The sequence below is a fragment of the Astatotilapia calliptera genome, chromosome 14, assembly GCF_900246225.1.
Source record: "Astatotilapia calliptera chromosome 14, fAstCal1.2, whole genome shotgun sequence".
Lineage (NCBI taxonomy): Eukaryota > Metazoa > Chordata > Actinopteri > Cichliformes > Cichlidae > Astatotilapia > Astatotilapia calliptera.
In genome coordinates this window covers 14,044,661-14,060,982 of record NC_039315.1, presented here as the reverse complement: position 1 = coordinate 14,060,982, position 16,322 = coordinate 14,044,661, and the positions used below count along the sequence as shown (strand labels likewise).

Genomic DNA, 16,322 nt, shown 5'->3' with positions numbered 1-16,322 from the left:
GGATCAGAGCTTTGGGGGTGCTGAGCGTCCAAAGAGCTGCCCAGCCAGGCAAGATAAACCTGTCTCTGTCAGTCCCTGCATCCTTAAATGTTGTCCCGAGTTCTCTCTGACTGTCACTTTGGTGCATTTAAACCCTGTTCCTCCCTGTCCTCATCGTCTGTTGTCTTCGTCTCCGTTATCAGTCATCATAATTTTACCATCTCTGTGCAAGTCTGCAAATTTCTTTATTAAATCATAAGATTCTTAAATTCATCAAGTCTCTCTGTGCCTGGGTTCTCGTCACAAAACATGACATCACTGTTTTGTACATTTTAACACAATTTAATCCCCACATTTGTGAAAGAAAAGCAAAACACTTTTTGAAAAGTCTGTAACAAAACCATCAAATCTGATCAAGGTTATTTAAATGCTGCAAAAGAAGAATGGATTAGAAAAAATACATATCCTAACCTTAATTACCGGGGGAGAATAATGAATGATGCTCATAGTGAGTAAAAAGTAAACTGAGTGCACTTTTTGGACAGAGATTCACTTTTAATGTGTATGTATAATATAATACAGATGCACAAAAAAACACTCCCAAAACAGAATAAATTATTACAAAATATTAATAAAAGCTATAAAAATGGAGGCAACTTTGCCTGTGGTAGAATGTATACAATGTATGAAAAAATCTTTATTGCAGATACTAATTTCACTAATTTAATAATAATAATTTTGTGTTGTAACATTTATGACTTTCATGCTTTCATAGTGGTACTTAGGAGAGCTTGACATTTTTATCAGGTGGTACACACTGTAAAAAGTTTGAGAAACACTGATAAGTGTATGTGTGCTTTTGGAAAACATTTGAAGCTGCTGTACAGAATCGTTAAAACAAGCTTAAAACATTTTTAGAATATAAACAGAGCACTCTGCTTCTCTTTACAGCTCCACACTCCACCAGGGCACCGTTTGGCATTTTCTGATAGTGTGCAAATGTGATCTACGTACTGCGTCAGTCATACAGACAACTGGACAGTCCAAAAGTTGGCCTACCTAAAACTGGCTGAGGTTTTAGTAGAGTTGTGGCTGAACCACATAAAAACACATCATTAATTTTAATCTCTCCAATCAATTACAATGTTATGTTGGAATGTTGTTAAAGAGGGTCAAAAATGTTTCAACCCAGTTTGTTTTGCAGATTCTGTATAGCAGCTTTAATATAGGGAGGACACAACCTCCAGATTGTGTGAGTAAAATCAGGTTTTTTTTCTCTTTGTCAGTTTAACAGTTTCTGTTTTGCATGTCACTATTCCCTGTCTGTTTTCTTACCTGGTTCTTCCTGATCTTGCCCTTTCTCCTCACGTTCCTCTCTTTCCTCTCTCCCTCTTTGGACTGACAATCATACACAAATAGATTCAATTAGATGAAAAATTACATTAATATGAAAAAAATTCTATTAAAGATCACTAACAAAAAGTCCTCTCTCAGTCTACTTTCAACCAAAAGGCAAATAACCAAACCACATGAACATCTAATAAAAGATAGACACACACACACACACACACACACACACACACACACACACCACACACACACACACACACACATGCACACACACAACAGGAGTTATAAGGTTAATGGGCATTCAGTCAGTTAGCTAGTTAGTATTCATTACAAACAGGCCAGTGGTAACCAAGAGTAGGCTGCGGACAATTTAAAGTTTTAGATTTTAAATAGGCTGTATGAATTTGAATAGGAGCAACAGGACGGTCAAATGTCGCCGAATTTACTACACAGCAGGACGGATTGTAGGGTAGCAAACATTGTCAGAAAACAAGTTTTCAACACAGCAGGTTACCTGGTGTAATGTTTTTCGGCTAAAAAGAAACATGGTCTGACTCCTACCTAACTATATAAAGAGTAACTGAAGGTTAAATGCAGCTAATATGTCCTGTTTTAAGCCAGGCGCTTACACCTCCGGTCCGCTGCGTCTCAGCCACCATCGCTCTGGCAGCAACGGCGCTAGAGCCAGAGCAGAGGAGAGCCAAGTTGGAACAAACCATTTTGGGAGGGGGGTTATCTAAACTTGTTGTTAAAATGTTATGTCTCAAACAAGTACTGTATGCTTTTTATATTTTTAGTAGTGTGTCACACAAACAGCAAATATTGTCAAAAAAAAGTAAGAAATCGTTGGGGGTGCTTTGAGTCATTTTGGGGGTGATGAAGCACAGAAGGGGGACAGAAGACTGTGTTCCATCTTCGGAAGGTTCATGACTCATTGAGATCACCTGATGCAAGATCTGAATGGGGTTTGAGGCACCTGGAAAGAGATCTCAAAACTGCACTGTAGGTACCAACAATGCAGTTCACATCTTCGGTCATACGTGGGTCACATAATAGGGCGAGGCACGGTCTCACAATGACTTCACCTGAAACATCTGCTCATAATGACCCATGCCTTTTTCACACATTGCTGCATGTGGTGAGGTACATGATCAATAGTGGATCAACAACCTTGTTAAGGGACAACTCCCACTAGGAATTTAATGCCCGGGACTACACCATTTGGTTTAGAACTGGAGAAGCTTCTTGAGATATGAAACTTTTCTAGTCGCGATCACTAGTTGATCAAGTTATATTTTAACCATATGTTCATCCAGCACTTGGAGGACTTTGAGGAAACCTACTCAAGGTATTCTAGAGCAGTGGTCCTCAACCTTTTTTGTTTATGTCCGACAATATTTTTAAGGTGTCGCGGATAAATACAGCAAAATAAAACCAGTACTGGTACCAAAATAAAGAAGATTTGTTCATAAGTCACATGATTAATAGTGGATCAACAACGTTGTTAAGGGACAACTCCCACTAGGAATTAAATATCTGGGACCATCTGGTTTAGGACTGAAGAAGCTTCTTGGATGAGAGATGAAACACCTTCAAAAAACTCAAAGAAGTCTAGTTACTTTCTTTCCAAGCGCCTTATATTACTGCATATAGACAATCATTATACCTCATGGCATTGATCAATCTGTTATTACTACAAAATAAAAAAGAAATGTGTAGTTTTCTTTATTATGCCTTCCTTATTTATGGTTTTTACATAGAAACTAAACATTGCTTCTGGGAAATAAGCCACAGCATCACTGAAAAAGATATTTAATAATCACATCATCATGTTCAAACAAAGGACCAGGATTATTATCAGCATAATAGTATAGAAAAAAGTATACTAAAATCTGAACTTATATTTAACATTAAGATCATTATATGGTACTAAACTCATGATAATAAGGTAATATGTTTTGTTTACCATACCATACCATACGTTATTGCCTCTTGGGGATTGTTAAATTTGGTTTCCACAGTATTATTCCTAGTTCTTCTTCTTTTGTCTACGCTGTTTAGGGGTCTCCACAGTAGATCATCAGCTTCCAACTCACCTTATCCCTGACATTCTCATGTGTCACACCACTCACTTGTCAGAACAGGAATTGATGAACATTAGCAAGTACTAGAAGCTCTATACTATAACTGATTTTTGTTGATTAAATATTTCTTAGTGTTCTTCTCAGGCTTGAACAATATGATAAAACACTTGGGAGCAAATATACACATTATTAGCCCAAAGCTGGAGGCCAGAATTGCAAAAATCTCCACAACTACAGTGAATTTCCCAGGAGAGCTGACATATGCTGGGATAAATGTGATCCAGACAGTACAAAATATTAGCATGCTGAAGGTGATAAGCTTGGCTTCATTGAAATTATCAGGTAATTTGCGGGCTAAGACTGCTAAAACAAAGCAAAAGGCAGCAAGTATGCCTAAGTATCCAAGCACAGCCCAGAAGCCAGCAGCAGAGCCTAATGCACATTCCAATATGATTTTCTCCTTGTACGTGGTTAGATTTTTTATTGGAAAGGGAGGGTTCACTACCAACCAAACAGTACATATTAAAACTTGAATAAAGGTGAAAGACACAACAGTCATTCTTTGCTGTGGAGGACCAAACCATTTCATGACATTACTACCTGGAATTGTAGCTTTAAAAGCCATTAAAACCACTATAGTTTTCCCAAGTACACAGGAGATACAGAGTACAAAGGTGATCCCAAATGCAGTGTGACGCAGCATGCAGGACCACTCAGATGGTGCTCCAATGAAAGTTAATGAACATAAGAAACACAGAGTCAGTGAGATGAGCAGCAGGAAGCTCAGCTCAGAGTTGTTGGCTCGGACAATTGGAGTTTTCCTATGACAAAAGAATACAGCCGCAGTTACGATGGTCAGACAGGCACCCACAACTGAGAATGTAGCCAGGATAATTCCTAGGAGGTCTTGAAAGGAAAGATACTCTACAGGCTTAGGGATACAAGTGTCTCTCTTTTTGTTAGGCCAGAATTCCTTTTGACAAGGTAAACAATCAGTCGAATCTGGATAAAAAACAAATAAATACAATTTTTTCTTGATTTTTATATATACACAATGAAACATTTTAAATGCATCGTAATCATTTCTCTTTACCTGTACTATTACTGATCTCCCCCTCAGGACATGCTGTACAGTCATAGCAGCAGATGGGTTTTCCTTTCTGCAACACTTTACGAGTTCCTGGAGGACAACTGTCCGTGCACACTGACACTGGCACCTGTGAAAGACATAAAGGTTGCAGAATAAATGTAAATATTTACTATGCAGCTGTGTGTTGTTGTTTACTAATCGATCGTGCGATCGTGGCTCAAGAGTTGGCAGTTCGTCTTGTAATCAGAAGGTTGCCGGTTTGAGCCCCAGCTCGGACAGTCTCGTCGTTGTGTTCTTGCGCAAGACACTTCACCCGTTGCCTACCGGTGATGGCCAGAGGGGCCGATGGCGCGATATGGCAGCGTCGCTTCTGTCAGTCTGCCCCAGGGCAGCTGTGGCTACAACTGTAGCTTGCCTCCACCAGTGTGTAAATGTGTGAGTGAATGAATAGTGGAAATGTAAAAGCGCTTTGAGGGTCTCGAAAACCGCTATATAAATGCAATCGATTATTATTATTACTAAAGTTTGTCAAATTCTGACTGCTTACTTTCATGCTACCCTCCATCCAGGTAATGTTTTTGTCGATCTGGAATTCCTGGCCCACGTGCCGTGATGCATCGTACAGCCCTACAGTCACTATCTCAGTCACGCCGTTTTCATTTTTCTGCCAGTTAACCAGTTCATAAATAGCCACAGGATCCCCATTAGCGTCAAATGACACATCATAGCCATTTTGGGAGAAATTTGCTTTCTTCAGCTCAATTAAAATCTGATAAAATTAGGGATAAGGGGAGTGGAAAGCAAAAAAAAAAAAAAGATGCAATATTTCAATAACAAATATTAATATTGCATATCAATTCATATTGCAGTTGATGAAAGACACTGACATCAACATATTTATTTCTTCTGACCTCTTTGGACTCTAACTTGGTTAACTTGTCACACTTTGCAGTGCCATTTATTTCCTGGCACACTGCATTATGGATGGCATGTGCTACTGCATACACGGCCTTGTACACCATGTTAGTAACTCTGAGCTGTGATGTGTCAGTGTACTGGTTTTGCAGATTCTGTATGTCTTCATTTCCATCACATACTTTCTTCTTTGCAGTGGCATCTAAAATCACAAAAAGACAGAGCAGATGTCAACATTAAACTAGATCTCAACTGTGTTCTCTTTATAAATGTTGCAAATTATGCTGGTACCATGAAACATATTTATTTTATAAAAAATAAAATAAAATATAATAAAAAATGGAAAATAATCCTACCACGAATAATTAGTATAGGACATAATGTCTGGACTTCTTTAAGTTACAAAGGGACAAAAGGACCCCCAGATCAGATTAGAGGATCATCAGGGGGTCCTTTTGTCCATCTGTGGGGGGATACTCCCACTAGGTTTATATCTGGGACTCTCCACCATTTGACCTTAGAACTGAAGAAGCTTCTCGGATGAGAGGTGAAACGTCTTCAAGTAACTTAAAGAAGTCCAGACGCTTTTCTTTGCAAGCTCCTTTGACTACGATGACCTGGATGACTGAGAACCTTCACAGACATATAGGACATAACACTAACAGTAATCTAGCTAATTGCATTTTCTATCGTACAATCACATTGCCATTACTAACAAGGAAATGCGATGTGAATGCGTTGCTATTTTTCAGCACACAGATGATTGAAGCTGTCTTCATCTTACCGGGAGCTGGGGGAGGGGGGGCAAAGTCACACAAGTGCTGCTGATTGGCTGAGGAAGAATAAAGTAGTTTACCATGACTACTTTATTCAAAAAGCTCTATATCATCATGGAGGTCTCTGATGTTAACTCAAACTACACATGACCAGTTTAAGATGACACAGCAACAAGATGTTATGTCAACCCTGGACAACCCTTAGTCTCCATTTCTTGTTTTAACAGTGTGAATTTCAAAGTATGTACCAGTTTTTAAATTGTGTTGATAAGCCACGAAAAAAACAGAGTTTTGTTATGTTTACTGCAGTGTTTTCTAAGGAAAGGGCTCGAAAGCATTCTCTTCTCTTGTTGCGATCAAAAACGAAAGAAAAGAAAAAAAACACAGTTTTTCCTATTGGTGGAAAAATGTGTCATGTTGACCAATCAAAAGATGATATGAGAGAGCAAAAGAGAAAGAGAGGGAGCTTTGAGATGCAAGAGATTAGTGTGTCTGGAATGTGTCGTTAGTGTGTCGTAGAGTCGATAGTTTTATTTTGTGTGTCAGAACAATGAGGCAACTGCTAAATGTTGCAGTTGTAAGTGCGGACGTATTTTACCTCCACAAACAGCTGAGACGTGGTTTGCGATACATGTGGCAAAAAAGTGCTCCAAGAGTGAGGTGTTGTGGCCATACTAGGGAGACATTCAAAAGGGCTGTTGGGGGGGGATAAATAAATTTTACAGGGTTTATTTATCGGATAAAATATGTCAATTCAGAGGCTGCTTCCACCTGAGGACCTGGCCTTCACGGTCTAAAGAAAGCCGGGTAGTACGTCACAAGCTCTCTCGGTGGAGGGAAACTCTGCCATCTGCTCCTTGCTATCTAAAATATAACCGGGCACTGACATAAACTCTCAACCGTCTCACACTTTGTTTAATCAGTTTTCTGTTTGACGTTTATTTAGCTGTGTGAAAACCCTGGAGGAACCCTCCCGAGGGATTAATAAAGTTAAATTTAATTTAATCTAATCTAATAACTTTAATCTCAGCCAAACCGATTTACTCACAAACAAATAAAACACTGAAAAAGCCAAACAATAACATTTTTAAGTTATCAATGTGACTTATATATCATGTTTAACACGAGTAGCGAAAGACCGCAGGGGTTTGAAGACGATGTGTCAGTCGGCTCAGATATTTGAAGACCCAGAAAGAGAAATAGGACTAATATTAAAACTAAGTAGCTGCATTGTTGGAAATTGAAATTGGCCATTCTACGATATGGTTTTTCAATTTTGTTGTCCGGGTGGAAAATCGGGAGAAATTTGGGAGAATGTTGGCTCCGGGAGATTTTCGGGAGGGGCACTGAAATTCGGTATTCTCCCGGAAAAATCGGGAGGGTTGGCATGTATGGTTGTGGCAACACCACTAACCTTGTCAAACACCTCAGAGTAAATCATATCACAGAATATGACGAGCGTATGTTGAGGCGAACTGAAGAGGAGGACAGGGACAGGTGCTGCAAGGGCGAGACAGACGTCGGCAAGGTGTTCAAATAGCGCACAACTTCAGTTTTTTTTTTTATTTCTATATGATGAACTCTGCATTATTAAGTGATAAGAACAAGGAATCTGATGTCCTGTAATCATTATGATGCTATAATTTGAGATACAATGAATAAAATAAGTTTTTGTACAAAGTATCGGTATCGGATCAGTATCATCGATACTACCCTGAATATTACTTGGTATTGGATCGGAAGGAAAATCAGTGGTATCGCACATCACTAGCCAAAATGCCACCAAGGGCAGATTGCAATGAAACGCTAACTCCAGGTCGAAGACACGAGGGGTGATACACCTCCTGCTTTCAGACCTGCAGGTATCAGGCTTGTGATGTTCTCCTTTATGTTAGAGTGGACAAAAATATTTTTTTGGAGTAGCAAAAATTATTTGTGTTATCTTATTTAATGCAGAACACCTGATTGTTCTGTAAGTACTTTGAATTGGTTATATAAAAACAAGGAGTGGGAATTTAACGCGTTAATTGCGATTAATTAATTAGAAAAAAAACAACGTACTAAAAAATTACGCATTTAATTGAACTTTGCATTCCAGGCAAAAGCTAACTTTTGTCAATGCACAATTTCCTGGTATATCGATTACAGTGATGCACACATCAGAGCTACAAAGAGTAAGAAGAAAGTGCATTGCTAGGAATGATTGGAGGCAAATTTAATTTCAAAAGACTACCCAACCGATGGAAGGCTTGATAATTGTGGTTTTGTGCAAACTGTGAAAATAGGAATTTGCATACCACCGAAACACCTTATGGTACCATCTAAATGCAAATCATGTTGCAGTGAGCACAGAAACTGTGGGAGCTGTTGACTCTAGCAGTCAAAAGGGTGTCGGCAGCCCAAACTTGATGAAATGACTGGCTTCAGGACCAAAATTAGCAATTCAACATTGGACAAAGTAATAAATTCTCTCCGAAAATTGATTGCTCTGACTGTAAACCACTATCATTGGTAGAAGACAGGTGGTTAGAAAATGTACTACAGTTATCGTCAGGGGACCCAATTTTCCAACTGCTGTGCCGAAAGACTATTTCAAGTAAAATTCAACAGCTTTATGACACTGGAAAGAAAGCAAATTTAGATGCCTTACAGACAGGCCTGCTAATATGGAGGAACTACAGTAGGAGCAAACACCACTGGGGCAACAGAAAGAGCCACTCATACAGGATGTTTCATCTACTAAAGAATAAAGAGGCCGTTTTGCCTCAGCCCATGAAGCAGCATTAGACTTTGTAACATCAGCAGTTGACAAGATAATTTAAACCAAGAAAAATGTCTTACTTTTGGTCAGTGTGCAGTTAAATGCATCCTCCCAGAACTCAGTAAGTATTTGAGAAGATGCCACTTGTGAGGGGGACAGATTCAGCAGGAAGTCTCTGAGGCCTGGGATTATAGACTTTGGAATCCCAAATCCAATGGCCCCAGCACAGAAACTGAACCTCATTAATTCTGAGTTGGTTACCCACGATTCACTGCCAATCCACTGGCGAGAAGGGGAAGGCTCATATGATAGCTCCTCCAACAGTGCCCTCATGTCCCCTAAAGATAGAAGTGCCACAACAACCATGGCTGTAGACCTTGACAGACAATATTGTGCATTAGAAGCATTTTAAAGTGTAACTGTAAAAATGTAATTTTGAAGACAGTAAATCTAATATTTGCGGAAATAATATCTGCGATGAGGACACCTGCGGATAACATCTGCTACTCTCTGAATTCTGCTATGTGGGTATGTTCGATGGAAAGAAAGAGAGTACTCCACACAGATCCCCTCTTTCTGTGCTGCTTTTAGAAATGAAGCCATGCCATTATTTCCATAATCCGAATCTGACCGAACAGCACCTATCCAAGTCCAGCCAAAGTGTTTTACCAGCTTGGCCATTGCTTCAGCTTGGAACTGGTCACTGGGAATTGTTCTGAAAAAATTGGGGTACTGCTGCTTGTCAGACAAGCATGCACATGTTGAAAAGTGGCTAACCTAAACCAAATGAAATAAAACACCACACACCGCAAAATCAAATATCATGCACATACATATTTTAAATACAAAAATTGACAGAAATTGAAAACATTTACTTGGGGAATGTTAAAGGACCTGATGACTTGGGACAAACTGATGGATGTCGTAGACCCCGAGCCACCAACAACAGCCATCACCATACCGGAATGTGAGCAATTGTTATCCATGGAAAACACAGGGTCGAAGCTATTTAGAATCTGAAATGCCATGTGCACTGCTACAGGCACTGATGCACATGAGTCATAGATCTGATACCCGAGCCTGATTCCGGGCAGCAGCTCTGTGCTGTTGTTAATCTCTTCTATGGCAAAAACCATTGCACGTGATGATTGCAGTTCACTGGTGTAAAGGCTGAAAATAGTTGTGTCAATGTTAGAATATAGACTGTAGATTTAGTTTAAATTAAATAGAACCAACAACAGGATAATTTGCTGGTTGTATCTGTTGATCAAATGTTCATCAAAATGTTGCCTGACCAGTTAAATTGAGCACAAAAGATTAGCATAAGAAATTAGTGGAAAATTATGGATTACTAATTAAAGTCTTTTCATTTCCTTTAAAATATAATACATTTAAATGAATTTCCTTTATCATTTCCTTTAAATCATTTCCTTTATAAAACTATTATTTAACATTTTGTATAATTTCTGTTTTTTAAAACACAACAAATTATTTTATAAAGAATAAATGACTTTTTTTTTAACACTACACAGAATCAATCTAGTTCCATTGATCATAACACACATGAAAACATTTCTCTCCTCATACAGTCCAACATGTTTTTACACCTTCTTCCCATTACTGACTTTCTTACTCACTAACCTTCCTTTGCATTTTGCAGGCTCAGGCATGCTGGTGTAGTCACTGTAAACTGTGTTCATGTAGACGTGAAGGGAAAAATCACCACCAATAACAAAGTCCCCATCCTTTGAAAATACAGGTAGACGAGTGCTTCCCTGCAGCTTGCAGTTCAGAGAGGATGCCGTCGTACCAGCTTGAGCTCCTATATGCCTAGTCATTTGTCTCATACCATCTAGACACACTGCAAAGGCAACAGCTGAGTTGAGGTGAAACAAACAAACAGGCAATACCAAACCAATTACAAGAGCTGCAATCTCCATTTCCATCTAAAATTGTCTGTATATGGGCACACATTGTTTCCATTGGTTTATATAGGTCTTCAAACAAAGGGGTTTTGTCATCTTCTCATCTTCTTGAGAATATGTGGTCATGGATTAACCCTTGCATAGTGTTGACATTCTAAGTCTTCACAGTATGGTTTTGATTGGGCCCAAGATTTCCCTCACAATAATTGGCTACGAAAAATGATCCAATACAGCTTTATTTAATTTAGATTGGAACATCAAAAGATTTTTAATCCTTAACTAATATTTCATACAGCAGAAAGAGTGTATATTTTTGCTTTTGCACCAACTGTTTTTGCAAAAAAAACATATATAATCACACAAGATCTTATGTTGGTATACCTTTGACAGAAAAATATCATAGAGTATTAAAAATTTAAATCTATTTTTTGGAAAGTGTAAATGGCAAGAAATTCTGGAATTGTCGGGATTTATTATGACTGTACTGCATAACCATTACTACTTCTAACATTGACTTTTCTCTGTAACTACTATCTGTAGTAATACAAAGGAATTAAAATTTAGAGCACAAAAGTCATAATAGTATAAAAATAGTATCCTAAAATGTGAACTTATATTACCTTATTATCATGAGTTCAGTAGCACATAAAGATCTTAATGTTAAATACAGTGGTATGCAAATATTTGGGCACCGTTGATAATTTTCATGATTTTCCTTCATAAATCATTGGTTGTTTGGATCAGCAATTTCATTTAAATATATCATATGTCAGATGAGCACAATGATATTTGAGAAGTGAAATAAAGTTTACAGGATTTACAGAAAGTGAGCAAAAGTTACTTGGAACTGGGAACCCGAACAGACAAATTACATCAATATTTAGTAGATCCTCCTTTTGCAGAAATAATGCCTCCAAACACTTCTTATAGCTTCCAATGAGAGTTTGGATTCTGGTTGAAGGTATTTTGGACCTTTCTTCTTTACAAAACATCTCCAGTTCAGTAAGGTTTGATGGTTTCCGAGCATGGACAGCCCGTTTAATTCACACCATAGATTTTCTATAATATTCAGGTCTGGGGAGTGAGATGGCCATTCCAGAACGTTGTACTTGATCCTCTGCCTGAACGCCTTAGTAGATTTTGAACAGTGTTTAGGGTCATTGTCTTGTTGAAATATCCAGCCCTGATGCAACTTCAATTTTGTTACTGATTCTTGAACATTATTTTCAAGAATTTGCTAATATGCACTGGCCACACAGCCTCACAGCATGATGAAACTACCACCACATTTTACTGTGGGTGGCAAGTGTTTGTTTTGAAATGCTGTGTTCTGTTTCTGCCATGCATACCACCTTTTATTATGCCCAGATAACTCAATTTTAGTTTTATCAGTCCACAGCACCTTATTCCATAATGGCTGGCTTGTCCAAATGTGCTTAAGCATACCTCAAACGAATCTGTATGTGGCATGCGCGCAGAAAAGGTTTCTTCTGCATTACTCTCCCATACAGCATCTCCTTGTGCAAAGTACGCTGAATAGTTGAACGATGCACAAGATGCAAGATGATGTTGCAGGTCTTTGGAACTGGTCTGTGGGTTGACTATGACTGTTCTTACCATCCTTTGCCTCTGCTTCTCTAAGATTTTTCTTGACCTGTAACTTCAAGGCATTTACTAGAACTGTCCCTGTGGTCTTCCATTTCCTCACTATGTTTTTCACAGTGGAAACGGACAGCTGAAATCTTTGAGATAGCTTTTTGTATACTTCCCCGAAATCATGATGTTGAACAATCTTTGTTTTCAGGTCATTTGAGAGTTGTTTTGAGGCTCCTATGTAGCCACTCTCGAGAGAAGATGCAAAGAGGAGAAAAACTTTCAATTGGCCTGGCCACCCTAAATACCCTTTCTCATGATTGGATTCACCTGTGTATGTAGGTGAAGGGTCAATGAGCTTACCAAACAAATTTCATGTTCCAATTATTAGTGCTAAAGGTATTCAAATCAATAAAACGACAAGGGTGCCCAAATTTATGCACCTGCCTAATTTAGTTTAAGTAACTTTTGCACACTTTCTGTAAATCCTATAAACTTCATTTCACTTCTCAATTATCATTGTGTTTGTCTTCTATATGATATATTTAAATGAAATTGCTGATCCAAACAACCAATGATTTATGAAGGAAAAACATGATAATTATTAGGGGTGCCCAAACTTTTGCATACCACTGTATGTTTTGTTCGAAATGCCCCATAGATTTTACATTTTATTACTCATAATACTATACGTTATTGCCTCTTGGGAATTGTTAAATTGTTAAATTCCTAGTTCTTCTTTTGAGACTGGTGAGAGGTGCAACTACATCTGCAAAATTCTTACAGAAGCCACAATAATAGCCGGCCATTCCAAGGAACCGGCGAAGTTCACGTCTAGTGCGAGGCACAGGGAAATCTAGGATAGCCTGGATTTTAGCCAAAAGGGGGCGCACCTGTTCCTGACCCACCTGCTTCCCTAAAAGCATTCTCGGACAGTCATGGGAACCTCACTTCTCCATTGGCTAGATCATTCCCCAGAATCATAGTAACCCCCTGCACGGGCAAGCGAGCGCGCACCCGGGCCCGAAACAAGAGGTGACTGTAGGAAGACTCTGTGTAGCGGAGCCCGTAACACACTCATTTTCACTCCCCACACGAGAGCATCAGCACCACAAAACGAGTTACTTGAAAAAGACAACGCGCTTTCCAAAATGAGAGACTGGGCAGCCCCAGTGTCGCGCAAAATTACAATCGGCACGCGATCCTCCTCTATTCCAGTCAGTGAGGCGACCCTTGTGAAATGAAAGGTCGGTAACTGCTGTCAAGACTGTCATTTCCTGGTTCATCACTGACGGGATTAGGAGTAGAAACCGACTGAACAAAACCAACACATTTTGGCTTTTTCAATGTGTGAGTTTGCTCTTTGCGACGGAGCGACGGACAATTGGCAATGAGATGGCCAGTATCATGGCAATAAAAGCATTCTCGGACAGTCATGGGAACCTGATCAGGGCGTGTTTGACGCTTAGGAGAAACCCTCAAACTCCTCGCAGGTTTAGGCAACGTAGCACATTCACGGCGCACAGCTGAAAACGTAGCGCGATGGGTCAACACAAACTCATCTACGAGAACAGCAGCTTTAGACAACGAATCCACCTTTTGCTCATTGAGATATACAACAACATTCTCTGGAAGACACGTTTTGAGGACCAATTCTCTTAGCTGAGCAAAGTCCTTCGCTTTACTTGCAGCTAACCACTTATCAAACAAGAGCGTCTTCTCCCAGGCAAACTCTACATGTGCAGGTGGGTCAGGGACAGGTGTGCCCCCTTCTGGCTAAAATCCAGGCTATCCTAGATTTCCCTGTGCCTCGCACTAGACGTGAACTTCGCCGGTTCCTTGGAATGGCCGGCTATTATCGTGGCTTCTGTAAGAATTTTGCAGATGTAATTAACCTCTCACCAGTCTCACAAGTGTGTCAAAACCATTCGTATGGTCGCCCACATGCCAGAATGCTTTTGAATCTGCCAAAGCTCTCCTCTGCAGCACACCAGTACTTGCCGCTCCTGTTTTCACACATCCGTTTATGTGACAGGTTGAATGACTATTGCATATAAAACTGTTCAGTTAATACTAATTCATATCAGTTGATATAAGGACGAAAATAATGTAAATATGGTAAGAAAATGGTTAAGAGTTTATTATTTTTCATGTTATATTAATGGCTTTCATGTTACTTAAGAGAGCTGCAATCTATACATCAGTGATCGGCCTGTAAGCCTTTTCTGGGATCGATTAGTAGTGTCTCTATTCTCCACTAGGGGGCTTTCGTGCGTTCTCCTCACTGCAATAAACTACTGCATGAGAGACGCAAGTCATAATCACTCTCGTGATTCTTTTCCCCCTGTTTTCAGGTAAAAGTGTTTAAAAGTTGATATATTTCCAATGTGTACACTGTTAAGATATTTAAGAGGTAATCCTTCATTGTTTTGTAAGCGTTAAAAGCATTACATTGCAGTTTTGTGCACATATACGTGGCGGTTTTGAGCTGTGTTTTGTACTGTGTAATGGCCATTAAGATAACGGCAGGAGCTAAAAACACCGCGATTGTCAGCCATTTTGTCAGGAAACCTGCTCAAGTATATGTATAGTAAGCACTTTAGTATTTCGGTTTATTATTTAGTGTTTTTCTTCCACCACGTGACATTTAGCAGTACAGAATGTGAAACGTTCCTGCTCATTTTCACTGCAATAAACTACTGCATGAGAGACGCAAGTCATAATCACTCTCGTGATTCTTTTCCCCCTGTTTTCAGGGGTGTAACATTTGGAGGTACCGCTGGGATAGCTGCTTAGATGTCCGGTGTCCACAATCTGCACATCGTAGTCCAAGCCAGCTAAATCCCCCCACTACAACCCAGGCAGACTGCAGTGAGGAAAGTGTTGCTGTCGAGGCGAACTGGTAGCTGTGTTTTAGCGCACGTTTCCTGAGGCCAGCCAGAGATCATCAGGGGCTGCAAAAGCGACTCAGCTCAGCGTCACCCGTACATGCAAAATTCTTCCAGCCTACTGCCACAATGTCTTCGGTGGAAGAGCTGCGAGAAGAGGTTGTGCGTGAAATGCACACTCTGTCCAAAGACCAACTAGTGTCAATCTGCGAGTTCCTTGGCATTGCAGAGAAAATAGATGTTAGCAGAAAAGCACGACTGTCACTGCTAACACACATCCAAATACACATTGAGAGAGAAGGTATAACAGTACTTGAGGATGAAGGAATGTCAGAACTGTTGTTGCTTAATGATAAGATTGCTGAAATAATGAAAGAGACAATTGTTGAGACTGAACCAAATGCAAATGAATAGGGTGATTCAGGGCACAGAGAGCAACCAAATACTGCAACCTCACTGGTAACAGAGACAGCTAATGCAGTTAACACAGCGGTTATTTCTCACTCCCAAGGTAATCGCTTTGTCCCTAACTCATCTGTGTCAAGTACCCCCCAACGACCAAGCCCTTACTGGCAGAAAGATTTCAAAATATCAGGCCAGATTGGCGAACCAGGTCAAAAAGACAAACTGACATTTTCCAGTCTTGCTCACCAGATCAAAAATGGACTGAGCAGAGGCTACTCAGAGCTTGACATTGTAGATGCTGTCATCAGAGCTATCTTGCCAGGTCTACAACTACGCAGCTATTTGGAGGGAAAAGCTCAACTCACCCTTCCGACTCTACGCCGCATACTGCGCTCCCATTTCCAGGAGAAGAGCGCCACCAAACTGTATAAACAACTTGCCTCTGAGGTACAGACCCCAAAAGAGACTGCTCAAAGCTTCCTGATGAGAGTTTTAGATCTAAAGCAGAAAGTCTTATTTGCTTCCCAAGAATCTGAGTCAGGACTCAAATACGACC

The 16,322-nt window shown here is 39.7% G+C and overlaps 1 protein-coding gene across 1 annotated transcript; it reads right to left on the bottom strand.

The window, feature by feature from the left end:
- Window positions 1-3,510: 3,510 nt before the first annotated feature.
- Window positions 3,511-10,697, bottom strand: LOC113036618 (extracellular calcium-sensing receptor-like). Its single transcript, XM_026193032.1, has 8 exons — window positions 10,597-10,697; window positions 9,831-10,125; window positions 9,443-9,732; window positions 9,036-9,331; window positions 5,415-5,620; window positions 5,051-5,272; window positions 4,507-4,630; window positions 3,511-4,415 (listed from the first exon to the last, which is right to left on the bottom strand). The coding sequence occupies exons 1-8, from the start codon at window positions 10,653-10,655 to the stop codon at window positions 3,511-3,513; spliced, it is 2,397 nt and encodes a 798-aa protein (XP_026048817.1). The 5' UTR covers window positions 10,656-10,697.
- Between the last annotated feature and the right edge of the window lie 5,625 nt (window positions 10,698-16,322).